The sequence below is a fragment of the Melozone crissalis genome, unplaced genomic scaffold, assembly GCF_028551555.1.
Source record: "Melozone crissalis strain CALT ecotype California unplaced genomic scaffold, PUWL_Pcris_2 ptg000042l_1, whole genome shotgun sequence".
NCBI classification, from domain to species: domain Eukaryota; kingdom Metazoa; phylum Chordata; class Aves; order Passeriformes; family Passerellidae; genus Melozone; species Melozone crissalis.
This window is the reverse complement of record NW_026535820.1, coordinates 58,872,066-58,886,846: the sequence shown is the minus strand read 5'-3', so window position 1 is coordinate 58,886,846 and position 14,781 is coordinate 58,872,066. Positions and strand designations below refer to the sequence as shown.

Below are 14,781 nucleotides of genomic sequence, written 5' to 3'. Positions count from 1 at the left end.
AATCCCCAGGCAGGTGCAAAGGAGAGCTGCTTTATTGCAAAAACCAGGCCTTTTTAAGCAGTCAGGCCTTTATCAGTTACATAGCTTTAAAGAATAACAAACATAATTCAACCAACCACCATACACCATGATGTGAACACACGATGGTTATTATACAACTTGTTTTTCTACCCCTAATTCAGCTGAGTCTCCTTCCCATAGTCCTTTTCCACTTAGCCAAAGTAACTGGCCTGAGCCATGATTTTACAAGGCCTTCCTTTTGTAAAGCTTTACTTATTGCTAACAACAGTGAACATAGCAGAACATAATAATTTCATTGCCTAATGTAATAATTTCATTGCCTAGTCCTCAATTCCCAGTTTGAATGCATTACTGAATATTTCCCAAAACAAGGACCTTACAGACAACTTCATGAAGTGCCTGGTGTCTACTGAAGTAAAAGCTATATATTGACAAAATAGGCACATAGCATCTACTTCTCTTCAATCATCACATATTTAGCCTGTTCCTGTAACCTAGCTACTTTTCCAGGTTTTTTTATTATGCACAGACAAGTAATTAAGACAGATATTCCAAATTCTCATTCTGGGAACAACCCCTATCAGCAGGTTTGAATGCTGGATGGAGAGCTCAAAAGCAGTCTTTGTATTTTAAAGAAAGGTAATAACCCTGTGGTTCTCTGACAAATAGATCTGGATTGTATTTCAATTGTCAGAAGCCAAAGAGTATCCAACTCCTTCACTTCAGTGCTAATAGGGCATGGAAAGCAAAACATGTTTGACTTGCATCAAGCCTTTCAGTGTCTCTGCTTCTTGTAATAAAGAAGTCCTGTGAGATGGTGGCCGGGAAAAAAAAAACCCATCCCACCTCTTTACAGAGTATGAGAGAAGAGTGCTACCTTCCAAGCCTAGTTTTTTTGAACATGTGTGGATTATATTTCCAACATTGTCCCTGGCACATTTCCAGAAGTCTCATATAGGAAAGGTTCTTAATTTTTTTCGTCTTACTTTCCTTTTCCCTTTACTTTCTTCTCATTCCTTCCTCCATTTCCTTCCTTCCCCTCCTCTTCCTTTCTCCTAGGAACTGGTAAAGAAAACAATTTGTGGAAAAACGTCTTTACTCTTATCCTCTAATTGGAAGCAGGATGTTTTGTCGTTTTTCTGTTAAAGAGTGAGGTAGGCAGTGAGGTAACTGTGTGGCACTCATGAGAGCTGCTGTGCTCTCACCTGGCTGATCTGTGTGCAGAGCAGGGCAGAGATTCACCTTTGGGGGAATGAGGTCTGCAGAGACCTGTGTGAGGCCAATGGCACCACAGTCCTCTCCTGCTCCCAGTCCCACCTGCAGTCTCCAGGTTGGCAGGAGGGTGGCTCTGGAGGCCCAGCATTCAGCCCATACAGGGATAAGCAGGAGCTGGCACTGGGTACCATGCCAGCGGTGCTGGAAGGTTTCCTCTTCTGGAAAGAGAGTTTTTACAAGAGTGTGTTGTCATAGGACAAGGGGCAATGGTTTTAAATTGAGAGAAGGTGGGTTTAGATTCGACATTAGGAAGAAATTCTGCACTATGAGACTGGTGAGGCACTGGAACAGGTTGCCCAGAGAAGTTGTGGCTGTCCCCTCTTTGGAGGTGTTCAAGGCCAGGTTGGATGGGGCCTTGAGCAACCTGAGGTAGTGGAAGATGTCCCTGCCCATGGCAGGGGGCTGGAACGAGATGCCCTTTAAGGTCGTTTCCAACTGAAGCCATTCTATAATTTTATGATTCTATGATTTGATGTGTTGCAAGCTTTGTACCTGCTTATGAAATCCCTGACACGCCTTCAGCAAACCTGGCATTCCTGAGGCAGACCTAGAGCACAGCACCAAGTATTGGGTCTGCAAAGGAGGCATGATTCCTGCCCACAAGAAATTTAATGTTATGTGTCTGTTTACTGCCATGCCTGGGCTTCTTGCAGGCCTCCAGAGACCCTGGAAAAATGTTGTGGACTGAGCAACAGTAGCTAAAGCTCCCTAAGCCGCCTTAGCAAATCTGTGGTTTTTGAACTATGTAAGTAGACCCATGGAGAAGGGGATTGTCCTATTGATGCTTTGCTAGGAAAAAAAAGGAGAACCGATGTCCCAGTAAAGCTGAAGAGCCTTGGTATTTCTAAGAGAAATGAATGAACAACAGTCCAGCGTGGGATGGGTTGTGAAGATATTGGCTGGGCATCCCGGGTGAGTGGATGTGGTGGGAAGCACAGGTGGGGGAGCTGGAATCCGACCCCGTGCACGGCACTTTTAGGGGTTCAGGGCAGCTCTCCTCGTGCTCTGCGACATCTCCGATCTGGAGGACCGTCCCAGGAGGAGGGAAGGCCCACGCCCATCTGCCGCTCACGCCCATCTGCCGCTGTTGCTCTCCCAGCTCTCCTGTACCTTCACTGGGGCGTGACTCCGACGACTCCCCATCGCCACGACCCCTCAGAGGCTCTCCCGTGGGGGAAGAGATGGGGGAAGGAGGGAAGTCTCCGGAGATGCCCCGATATCGACCTGCCAGGCGGACGGCAAGCCCCGGTGGTGCGGCGGAGCGCACCTGTGGGCGATGTCTGCACCGCATCCCCTCATCTCCGCGTCCCGGGCCGCTCCGCTCCCGCCGCTGCCAGGGCGCGCCCGCGGCGCCGGTGCCGGCAGCGGGGCGGTGCCGGGGCGGGCGGCCGCCAATGGTGCGGCGGGGGCGGTGCGGGCGGTGCAGGAACACCCGGGAGGTGACAGCGACGCGCCGCCCTCCCGGCGGCGAGCGGGCGCCGGCGAACATGGCAGAGGAGCGGCGCTGAGCCCGCGCCGCCGCCCGGGGAAGGGCGGTCGCCCCAGCGCGCCCCGCGTCCGCCGAAGGGAGCGCAGCGCCGGCGCCGCCGCGGGGCTCTGTGTGATGGTGGGGGCATGGCGGGGCAGCCGGCGGCCGCGGCGCTGCTGAGGCGGGGGGCGGCTGGTCCCGGCCCCGGCGGCGGCAGCAGCAGCAGCAGCAGCAGCGGTATCGAGCGGGGGCTGCCTCCCTCTCCCCGCTGAGACAAGGAGGGAGCGCCTCGCCTCGCCGTGCCAGCCACCTCGCCGCCGCCATGCTGCCCGGGGTGGGGGTGTTCGGCACCGGGCTGACGGCGCGGGTGATCGTGCCGCTGCTGAAGGCGGAGGGCTTCGTCGTGAAGGCGCTGTGGGGCCGCACGCCCGAGGAGGCGGAGGAGCTGGCCAAGGAGATGAGCGTCCCCTTCTACACCAGCCGCATCGACGAGGTGCTGCTGCACCAGGACGTCGACCTGGTCTGCGTCAACCTGCCGCCGCCGCTCACCCGGCAGGTCGCCGTCAAGACTCTGGGTGAGTGCGGGCGGCCGGGGGGCGACCCCGCCTCGGGCTCGGGATTCGCGCTCGCCTCGGGCTGAATGGAATTGAACCTCCTCCCTCAGCGCGGAGTTTTCCCTTCGCTTTACTCTTCATGCCCTGTGTCTCCGGAGAGGGGTTGGCCGAGCCGCGGGCGCAGGCCGAGGACCGGCGGGGCGCTGGGGATGGCGCTGCGGCAGTCCGGTGTGACATCCCGTATCCCGCTCCTCGCCGGCGAGGTCCCTCGGCCCCGGGGACCCGCCCCTCCGCGATGCTCGGGCAAGCCTATGCAGAGCCGGGCCTGACACCCGAGGGTGCGGGAGGAGGGAGCAGGTGTCACCCGTGTTGTGGTAAAAAGGAGAAAGTGGCGGTAAAAGGGAGGAAATGACCATCCCGCCCGCCGGTTCCCATCCGCGCCTGGCCCGGGAGCGGGGATCCGGGATCCGAGCATCGCGGCCGCGCTGCTTGTGGGGCGCGGGTGTCCGCGCTGCCCCCGGACCCAGCTGCGAGCCAGAGAGGGAGGCAGGAAGCGATGACAGCAGAGGAAACGCTTAGCGAAGCTCACGTACAAAGGGAAGGAGGGACTGAAAAAGTAGGCATGCACTGTGGTGAGCTGCTCTGGTTTTCAGGCGTGCGAAAGCGGGCCGCATCTCGCTTTCTCCTGTGTGAGCGCAAGTCTGGGCTTTACTCTGCCAGCTTCGGGATCTCTAGTCCTCGGACACTGGCTTTCCCAGGGATTTAAGTGGAAGCACCCTCTGCAGTAAAGGAATTCTAATTTGTCCCCTCAAATATACGTGACAAAAGGTGAAAATGAGAGGAAAAAGCTGAGGTGTTGTTACAGAGAGCATGGAGGTTTATGAGCCAGGGTGATTGCTATTTGCTCTCAGCCTCATAAATGTGTGTGGTGTGTCGTAGTGTTAAATTGCTACTAGCATACTCATTAGAATTAGTCACCATTCAAATGCTGCTAATATTGCAGCCAGCTAGTGTTTTGAATATTTGAAATTATGCAATTAAGGAAATTAAATCAGTACCTAAAGAAAAAATCCTTCCTCAAGTACAGTGTAGGCATTTGTCTGGAATCTTTGCTCAGTGTTACTTTCTGTACTTGGAAATGCTTGTTCTTTGAGTCAGAACATTTAGTTTTCTTTTATAATATTCTTGACTTTTTCCTGAAGATGCTACACTTGCACCAGAAGCCTGACTTGCTTGCCAGAGTGATATGTGAATGAATTTGCAGTGTAGAAGTACATATCACACAAAACACATATAAAGGACAGTATAAGGTAACAAAGTTCCACGTTTGACACACAATAATTTGGAGACAGTTGTGTCAGTTTTCCTGTGACACACTCTTCCTGCAGGTGTTGCTCATGGAAGTGTCCAGGCTTGCCTTGTGCTCTTAGAGATAGAGTCCCATGAGATTTCAGGCAGACACAAGGCATCTGTTAGAAGAACAACATTTTTGAAATAATCAAGAAACACAATTGATGTGCTTTCTCTCAGAGGGCCAGACACATACCTAGCATAATAAAGGAATAATGTTTTGTCCTTCTCTGAATATTTCCAGATTAAGGAAGAAAAAGAAGTCTGTTCTCAAGCATGAGTTGAATTTATGAATGATTCTATGAGTTGATGTAGCTGAGATGTTAATGGTACCTTGCTGATGCAATCTGCTAGCAACAGACTAGAGCAGGAAAAAAAGGTGTTTTCCCCCTTTTTATTAGAACATCGCCATTCTTGGTTCCCTTTCACCTCTAGTTAAAAGGTTTCCTCCCTTTCCCCAGCAGATGTTATTTGTATATTGTAGAGATAACAAAGTTTGTGTAAAAATGATCATTAAACAGGAACTAAACATGTTACAAGATGATAATGTGCAACATCTGATAATTTTTTAAATAGCGTTTTACTTAAAAGATTGTTACAGAAATATGTCTTGGACTACGAGTAACTCCTCTCACAGTTATCTCAGAGGTAAATTTTCTTTTTTTTTTTTTTTTTTTTTTTTTTTTTTTTTTTTTTTTTTTTAATACAGACATTGGGTCTAGAACAATGAAAGTTCTTGCATGGTCTTGTAGGTGCAAACAGGGAGCCAGAGCAGCAGTTCCCAAACTGCTGAGAGGAACATCTCTCTGCTGGCAGCTCTGTCTCCTGGTCCTGCTTGCCCTTCACGGCTTGGGAGCTGCTGTGCCCTGGAGTGATTATTTTGCTTTAATCAATGGATTTTCTGGTTTGTGGGAGAGAGTGCAATTAAGTGGGAGGTTCAGAAGTCTCTGGTAAACAGGGGTAATGTTGTATAGGCTGAGGAAAGCAAACAATAGAAAAACATTCCTTACTCTTGAAATTACACACAAAAAATATTATGTAGCAGCTAGCGATAGGACATAGATGGGGATTCCAGAGCTTTGCAGATGTACATTTCAGGAGGTCTGAACATGATGCCCTGCATTGCAGTAGAAGAGGTTGAGAAGTCATGAGTTGCTTTTTAATAACATGTTTAATAACATGTTTAATTTAATAACTGGCTTCTCTATTACAGAATGAATGTCTGGCCTGGGAAGAGACAGGGACCAACTTTTCTTTGCTACCCGTGTTTTATTTTAAATGGTCTTATTTCCCAAAGCTATGTTCTCATTTGGTGAAGCTTCATTATTAAAAAGTGAAAGCGCAAGGAAGCAGTTGGTGGTGTTTCCATCACCCACCTAGAGCTGGGTTTACCTTGTGAATTTGCAGCACATTAAGTCCTGTCTGGCCTATTCCTGATGCAGACTCCAGAGGTGAAGGTGGGGTGAAACAGGTGTCCCCACAGCTGTGTTTAACTCTGGCCACTCGGCAGGAAGGACTCAGTAGTTTTGTTTTCACTGATGCACCTGACATGGAGATGTGGTGCTGCTTGAAATGTGGTTTTGGCACAGTGGCCCATCAACTTCTGTTCAAACAGAAATGTATGAATACATGCCCCACCTGAGGAAGTCCCCAAAAGGTGGCTTTCTGGCAGCTGTTGAGGGGAGAAAATGGGAGAAACAAAGCTTCAAACTTGCCCTGTTAGCTTTTCCTCTAAACCTCTGCTGCCCATCTCTATTAGAAACAGGCTCCTGAGCTGCATCTGACTCTATGGTAGTTTTTTTTTAGGAGTAGGATCAATGTTGGGCAAGTCTTTGGAACCAGCTGAGAAATCAAGAGAGAATTGGAAACCAGGCTGGCTTGAACAGTGACCAAAAGCACAAATAAAACCCATGATGTTTTATGTGAAATACGCTGATGACCTCTGTCACTTCTGGATAAAAGGAATCAAATTCCTTGTTTGCTTTTACAAAATGGGCCTGATTGACCTTTTCCCTTTCTTACGCCTGGTCTGTCCTGTTCACTTAGGAGCTCTTTTTATTATTGCTTTATATTTGCTCCCTGGAGCATAATACAAAACTGATGTCCTTACTGACTTGCTGCTTGGTGGTGAGGAAAGATCAGTGGGTGAATATCAAGGTAAGCATTGAGAATAATGCTGCTGTTGAATAGGGATGGTTTCTCTTTTCACTGAACTGGAACATTCAGTGTGTTTGCTAGAAGTTGTCCTCTTTTCCCCTCCCTTCAGTAGAAGTCATATCCCAAGCCTGATCAGGCAGGGGAGCTGTGTTTGCATAGAGGAATGAAATGTGTCACCTATTGAATGCCTATTTGTGCCCAGCATCAGAAGAGCTACTAGTACAGACAGATATGAGCCTCCACCTAGTTCAAAACTGTCAGCACATGACTTTTCCCAGTGTAATTCCTCCTCAATCAATTAGATATGACATTCTTCAGATCCTGACTGAAACACTTGCTTTGTGAGACTGAGTAGCTGCCACATCAGGTGATTTACTGTATGTGGTTCTGAGAAGATCTTGGTGGCATTTCATCTTGAAGGCACAGATGTTTCCATGTGCCTGGTCCTCTTGGTGTTTCCCTCAAGTCAGCTTGGATAAAGAGAACTTATTCCTGAGCTCCACATGCAGTGTTTCTGCGGAGCAAATGTTTTGCTTTTGAGAAGACTCAAGTACCAGATGTTTAGCATATCTCTAGAGATGTTATCCTTGATTCTATTTGCAGTTGTTTTGCTTACTCTTTCATCCCAAGTTAAGGACAGGAACACTGAGCTGTGTGTTGAGTATTTACTGCGTGTGTTTGCAGCCATGTCTATGTAGTATTAGTTTTTAAAATGTTTGTGTTGTAGTAGTTCATGGTAGGAGTCCATTCTGCCTAGGGACTACACAGAGTATGATTTTCCCAGCCCTCCAGAAGCTGCTCCTCTTAAGGAGCACTTAAAGTTTTTTGCTGATTGGTAGCTCTTCTATACTTGATCGTGGTCATGAGGGAGCATCTTTATTTAGAGAGGAACATAAATAGTACTGCTCAGATCCTTACCTTCCCACCCCTTCACAGGAAGCACAGGCGCTACACAGGCGTGCTGTATAGGCCTGCTGTCCAAAATGTGTGTGTGAGAACTCCTTGTTAAAGCACTGACAATATTATTACTGCATCTATCTCTGAGGTATCAAGCTGCAGTGAAGTAATTTACAGATCTGATGCAATCTCTAATGAATTTCTACACTCCTCTGTACCCATGCAAATCAGGCAGAAGTTAGGGTTGTAGCAGTGGATAAACTCAGTCCAGAGTTTATAAAGCATTAGGATTCCTGAGGAAGAGATGCCCTATTAAGGGAAAACATTATCATGACTATTTATTATTAATAGCAATGTAATTTCTGTCCTGTAATATTGAGTTTAAATTTGACCTAACAGCAGTGACTTTCAGCAGAACAGCTCCTTTCAGCTCCTGTGCTTGGAAGGCAGATGACTTTGCGGCATATTAAATGTGAATTATGGTCATCTTAGTGCGAAAGAAGTCAGATGAAGTGCTGTCTATCTTTAATCAGCAGAGCTGGCAAAGGCTGTGATGCCTTTTTCTTACATTTATTGTAAAGGCAGTCCAAAGACCCTGCTGGCCGTCGGCTGGATGTCATCTTTCTACTCAAGTGAGGAAGGTATCCCACAGAAAATGGCATCTAACTCTTCCATTGACCTTTTCCTCTCAGTACAGCAGACCTTTAATGCCAGGGTTATTCCTGTAAAATTCCGTCAGCGATATTCGGCCTCTGAGACAGTTGAGATAAAAAGACCAGTGTTCAGGTTTTAAAACAAAACGAATAAAAATAATAATAAAAAACCAGAAAACCCCCCACCTCTTGTTTCCTTCATGACCTTAAGATCAAAGGTGTGTTTTCATTTTTTTCCCAGTTGCTCTCTTCTGTGTGAAAGTAGCCACTGGTTCTATTATTACCCTGGTAGGTGGGTTGGGAGCCCAGGATAGACCAGACTTGGAATACTGAGGCACTGAGCTCCTGCTATGATGACTCATTCAGATTTGCCTAGCCTAAAATCCAGCCAGTTGTGATGGAAGAGGTTGTTTAAAACAGTGCTAGATGTGAAGATCCTACTGCAGTCCTGTGTCCAGTAAGGTCAGTGTGTGTTGCTGCATTTTTTCCCTGTTTAAACAGAGTGCTTGACCTTGGGAATCCCAGGATGGTGTCTCCAGACCAGTGTGGGCAGCTGAGGTGGGTTGGGGTGAATCTCTCAGGTTGCCTGCAGGTGCAGCCTTGGCCCATTCAGCTGGAGGAGGGCAGATGTGGAAAGCAGCATCTCTTGAGTTTGGTGGGTTACTGTCTGCTGTCAGATTTCACTGTGCACCGTAGGTGACTTGGTTGAAACAAATGGCAGCCAAGCCCTCAGCAGCCCCACTTCTCCCTGTGATTTAAATGGCAAAATGTGCCAGAGCACAGACACCCTTCATCTGCTTGACTGCTGGGGCTTGGACCTTTGGCATGGTGAAGTGAAGAAAATGAGAGCAATGCTGACCTCTGCCAGTGTTTGATTTGATCTGTCATGCTTTGTTCAGCAGAGCCCATAGTCAGGGGTGATACTTGGAAGAAAAATCTTCCTTTTAATGCATGTGTCAGGGCTGTTGCTGTCTGTCTGTTTTTCTTTTTTTGGTAAATCTTTATGTAGGCAAGTCCTTATGACCTTTATCATTTCAGTGTGCTTTGAACACTATAGTTGTGCTATTCTGCTCTTACGTTGTGTTAGCAGTGGTGGTAAATGCAGCTTTTTTTTTTTTCTTTGCTGTCACTGGTGCTGGAAAAACTCATCTGTTCAAAGACTGGTGCACATCAGGGCTGTGTCCAGCACAGGTCCTCCCAGGGCACCCTTGGCAGTGCTAACAGTGACAAACCAGCATTAGCAGCACAATAATGTCTTCATTTGGTGTTACAAACAGGTAAGAGGTAAGTATCTCTGGGATGTGGCTTCTAGCATGGCTGAGGAAGACCTGACTAGTGTAAGTTAAGTAAAAAAGGGCTGGAAGTAGTAAAATATCTCCCATGAATGAAGCAGGTGTTGGTGCTGAAGGTGTAGAGTGCATGTCTGGCCTTGTGGCTGTGCTAGTGAGGATCTCTTTCTGTTTTTCACTTGATGGCACAGTTTGTACAGTGAATATCACGTAGACAATATCTTGTGCAGCTGTTTTTTAAATTTTTGTTAAGCGGCACATCTGTGCTGTTGCACAAACAGAAAATGTGCCACATAGCTTGATTCTGTGAGAAGATATGAGAAGGTATTGATAAAAGGTGTATTTATGCTGCTAGAGCTGCCCAGGCTAAGTATTGTAATTATTTAAGGTGTAGAGTAAATTATTGCACTCAGCTCACATGGGAAACATCAGAAGACAGATTTTATTTTTGTTGTTGTTATTCTTTCTTGCATTGCTTTGTGCCTTCATTCTTGACAGACAGTGGCCACTGTGATGGCCTGCTGTGGTACTGAGCTGTCTGATCCCTCTGTCACTTTGTCTTGCTTGGTTTTAGGGACTTGAGTTGCTGGGTGTTCAGTGGTGCAGGTAGATAAAAGGAAGGACTTGCAAGCTGGTTCTGTTGTTCCAGATTTTGAAAGAATATTAAATAATAAATAAAGGAAGTATATGTAGGTAAATGCAGAGCAGGGAAAATATGTTGTACAAATAAAATGACTGGATTTTCAAGCTTCCCATAGTTGCCTCTTTTCTCTCTTTCATTTGTTTGTTTTGTTTTTCTTTTCTTAAAGCCCTCTAATGCCTGAGGTGACCAAGGTTTGCTGTATGCTCCAGACATGGATAGTTTAGCACAACCCCTGATGGAGGCAGAGTAAAATCTCTGCAAGATACTAAACATGTTATTCTATCTGCTTTTGTTTGAAAACTAGGTAGATTGTGTTAGAGCATATCGCAGGTTACTATCCTTTTCTTCATATGTGCAGTAGATTTTGCCCATTGTGCTGTAGTGATGGCAGAGCCCCAAGAGTGAAAATGAAATTAAATTTCCAGGATGGCCAAGATGGATGTTTTTCACAGGCCACTGCAGTGCTACAACCCCCTCCACTGTTAATATCTGTTTGCCACAGCACTGTTTCTAGTGGCTATGAATTGTTCTTGTTGCTTCAAACCACTGAAGCAGAAGTGCTTACCCTACTGCTTTTTGTTTATTTTCCATGTAACAAACTCTGAGCTCCTAAGAGTGAGCTCAGTGACTTCATTTGCAAGGTCAGCATGCATGCAGGTAACAAAACCACACTCCTTAAAAAAAGTATTTCAGGTCTTAAGTCTTGATTTAAACAAATTTATTGAAACAGCTATATAATTAAAGAGGGACAATCCCTTGTGTAGGTTTCCTAAACTGGTTTAAGGCCTGGTCTGCGCGTGGATTTTTGTACCAGCGTAATTTTCACTGCAAGGGCTATGATTTCTTTAATGCAGTAATTTCTGGGTGGTCATTAGAAGTCCAGCTGGTGTGACTAGGCATGAGCACTGTTCTGCCAGCACAGTGGCACCTGTCTGTGGTACATTTATTCCTGCTCCTGTGCAGTGGTCAGTTGCACACATCTTTTGAGTGTTCAGCTGTATCTGTGTTACAGGTATGGTCCAGCTCTGGGTGTGTGGGTATGGCTGTGCTCTGCATAAAGATGGGTCGTGGACACAGTAAGGAATTCAGTTCAGCTTTTGGATCACTGTGAGTTTGGAGGCCTTTGAACAAAAGTCTCCGAAAGGTCTCCAAACTTCTGTGCTTGTTCAGGAGCTATGATGAAAATGTGGTGAGGAGCAGAGGAGGATGAACCTTGCTGCTCTGCACAGCTGGCCATGACCACCCGTGTCAGACAAGGCTCATCCATCTAGCATGTGTAATTGTCCTTGGGTGCTGTGGGGCCTGGGATAGCTGCACTTCCAGAGGTGGAACTGGCATCCAAGATATCATAAACACCAGATCTAAACACCAGAACACATAGGTTTGACTCAGAGTAGCAGGAGCTATAAGGAATTGTGGAGGCTGGGAGTTTATCCCCTTTCTCCTTTGGAAATAGACCATAGCATGCTTTGTTTCAGCATAGTCAGGGCTAATGATAAAAGTTTGGTTTTTATCAGGCCTAACTCCTGGATATGAGCATGGTGAAGAGCACAGAAAATGAGAACATGATGTGAGCAACTTGCTTGGTAGTGATGTTAAGAGTAAACATAGTGATTTAACACTGGGAGTAAAATTGCTTCAGTCATTTGCTACTGTGCTAGAGTTTATCTCAGGGTGAAAACTGGTGCTTTCAATTCCATCACAGCAGCAGTCACAGCTTTAGTGAAGCAGATGGAAGTGAAAAAAAGGCAGCACCTTTGTTTTGCATTCTGATGTTTCCATGGCTTTTATCAGCAATAAAGACCCTTGTTTTGGCACTTCCTTGCAGTGAATGTTTGGCTGTCTTCAGCTATTCCAACTGGCAATTTTTTGCCAGGAAATGCCCAGAAGGGAGGGCATGGTTGAATTAAATACTGTTTCTAGGGTACTGGGCTTCACATGGCTAATGAGAAGCTTTAATATAGAGAGCTTTTCAAAATCCAAATGGAGTCAAGCAAGGAGAGAGAACTATAAAATAGTAATTACCCTTGCTGTGCTGGAGTGATGTTGCTTAAAAATATGAAACCAAGGGCTGGGCTTAGTACTCCAAATTCTTTCTCTTGGTGTTTGTACATATAGTTTCACATATGTATAAAAATCAAAAAAACCTGTTAAAGTAAAAAATATATAAATTAAAAATTCCTGGAAGTCCCTCCCCTTCCTTCACTTCCTCAGTCCATAAAAGACAATGCAACTGTTAGTGTTTCATGTGGGGATAGGAAAGGGGAAAGAAAATAGCTGGGAGAACATCTGAAACAATTGCAGCTAAGCTTGTGTGCTTAATAAGCAAAATAAATTCCAGAAACGTGTCTGAAAGTTGTATGTAAAAGCTTTGATTCTGATCGTGCCTGCTCCACTGTAAATGTAATTAAAGCTCTACTGGATCAAAGGAAATAGTTGAAATTTATGATGACATTATTGAGAGCACATTGTGGCCCAAAAGAAAAACGAAGTGTGCCTCAGGGAGAGGGGCCTGGCCTTGCAGATCTGTGTCCTCTCAGCAAAGACATCCCTGTCAGTTTAGGAAATGATTGGTGGGAGTCTTGGGACACAGTTATGCAAACTTTTGATTACAAGTAGTCTTCTTGAAGATAAAAATCACAGATTCCTTCTAGAGAATATTTGTCAGGCGCAGTAATTTATGTAGGTAGGAATTTGCTTGCAAACTGCTTTTGTACCAGTTTATCAAACAATCTCAAGATATAGCTACGTCTCTGCAGCTCTATAGCTCTATATAGTTGTGTTTCTGTAGCATATTATGGCAGCATGTCTGCAGAAATGAAAAATAAGATGGAAGATATTTGGAGCAGAGGTGCATAAATACCTTAGCCATAGCCTACAAAAATCTATCACTAGATTTGTGTGACAGAGCTTGCAGAACTCTTTTGTGACTTGCTGCTTGCCTTGAAGGAACTTGACAGTTTAGTGCTGGGAAGGATGCTTTGTGGTTAAACAGTATGAGATGCTTTGATAAAGACTTTCTTCTCAGGCAGAGTGCTAAGCAACACTCCTTGAGACTAGTTTGTGGATACAGTGTTATCCGAATGCATGAGAGGGTGTCCTGAATTTTAAATTCATGTTACTGAAGAATTCTGTTTAAAAATCTGTGTCATGAGATGCTTGTTTTGTAGGGGTGGCATCTTTGCTAAACTAGCCAAAGTATGTGTGGACGTGGCCTGTGACTATTGGTGTAGCTTGGGAGAATCATGGACATGAAATGTAATTCTGAATATATTTTTTACTCTGCCACGTAGTCATTAGGAAAAAATACTTTGATGCACTGTATGCCTGAAATGAGGAAATTGTGTTCACAAGCCATCTTGCTTCTGTCTCATGAATGCTGTTCTGTTTGCTTGTGAGATTTAATGCTGTCTAGCAGACTTATTTATGCCTTTGGTTATAGTGCTGTCTCTCAGCTTGTCATACAAATGTAATTGTGATGGTACTGTGGTTGTCGTTGTTTGAAATTACAGATTTGTTCACGTAGGCAAAGGTGATCCTTCACAAGGCCTGATGATGTGCACAGATGTTTTGGCAGCTGCTGGGACCACACCTGCTTCCATCTGTGTGCAGAGAGACCTGACCCTTTGCATGTCAGGTGGGAATTAAATTGTTCCACTATACCCTTATGGTGTGTTTGGTGAGACCCCTGTTTGCTCTGAGCAAGAGTGGTCTGATGAGAATTAAGCCTCAGAGTTGCTGTCCTTCCATTCTCTGTAACACAGGTTTTGTGTTTGAATTAGATCACACTTACCTGCCTTCCTGAAGGTGGTTTCATCCTCCAGGATGCCCAAAACTACAGACCAGGGATGAGGGGGCATAGGGAAATGAAGAGACTGGCTGAGGTTTGTGTGGAAGCAGGTGGCAGGGGCAGAAGGTGAGGCCTCTGAGGTCTGCTCTCCTCTTTCCCTGTGGGACGTGCTGCCCCTGAATGCTGTTGGGAGGATGATCCTCACAGGAAGCACATCTGAGCTCCTGGAGGAGGACCAGTCCCTGTCACTCTGGGTGGGGCTGTTCCCTGGATGGTTGTGCAGGGACTTTAAAATCAGGGTGGGAAGAGAGGACTGGGGAGGGTGCAGAGTAACCTGGTTCACAGTGCAGATTAACCTCTACTGCTATTCTTGTTGGTGTCCCTTTTTGCAGGGCAGCTTGTCAAGGAATTGCAAGGACTCTTTGAGGCACTGACTATTTTGTGGGTTATTAATGTCAGCAATCGGCTTTCTAGTGTTGGAACTTTATCTAAGCAGGTGATACAAAAAAGCCCAAATCTTAATAAGACAGCTTACTATGAGCAGTGATGGCTCAGCCGCTGGGAGACTTGTGTATTTATTTTTAACGAAGTATGGAATTTCTCTTAGTATTTGTTATATCTCTCTTCACACTGGGAAACCCCTTTCTTTACCAAATGGGCAGGGCCTTTTTGAGCTGACTGGAA

At 45.9% G+C, this 14,781-nt stretch overlaps 1 protein-coding gene across 1 annotated transcript in view; it reads left to right on the top strand.

Annotated features, from left to right (window-relative positions):
• Positions 1-2,938: 2,938 nt before the first annotated feature.
• Positions 2,939-14,781, top strand: part of GFOD1 (glucose-fructose oxidoreductase domain containing 1) — a 65,016-nt gene continuing 53,173 nt past the window's right edge. The window contains exon 1 of the mRNA XM_054284974.1: positions 2,939-3,339. Coding sequence (XP_054140949.1) covers positions 3,087-3,339 — 253 coding nt within the window. The 5' untranslated portion in view covers positions 2,939-3,086. The remainder of the gene's footprint in view (positions 3,340-14,781) is intronic.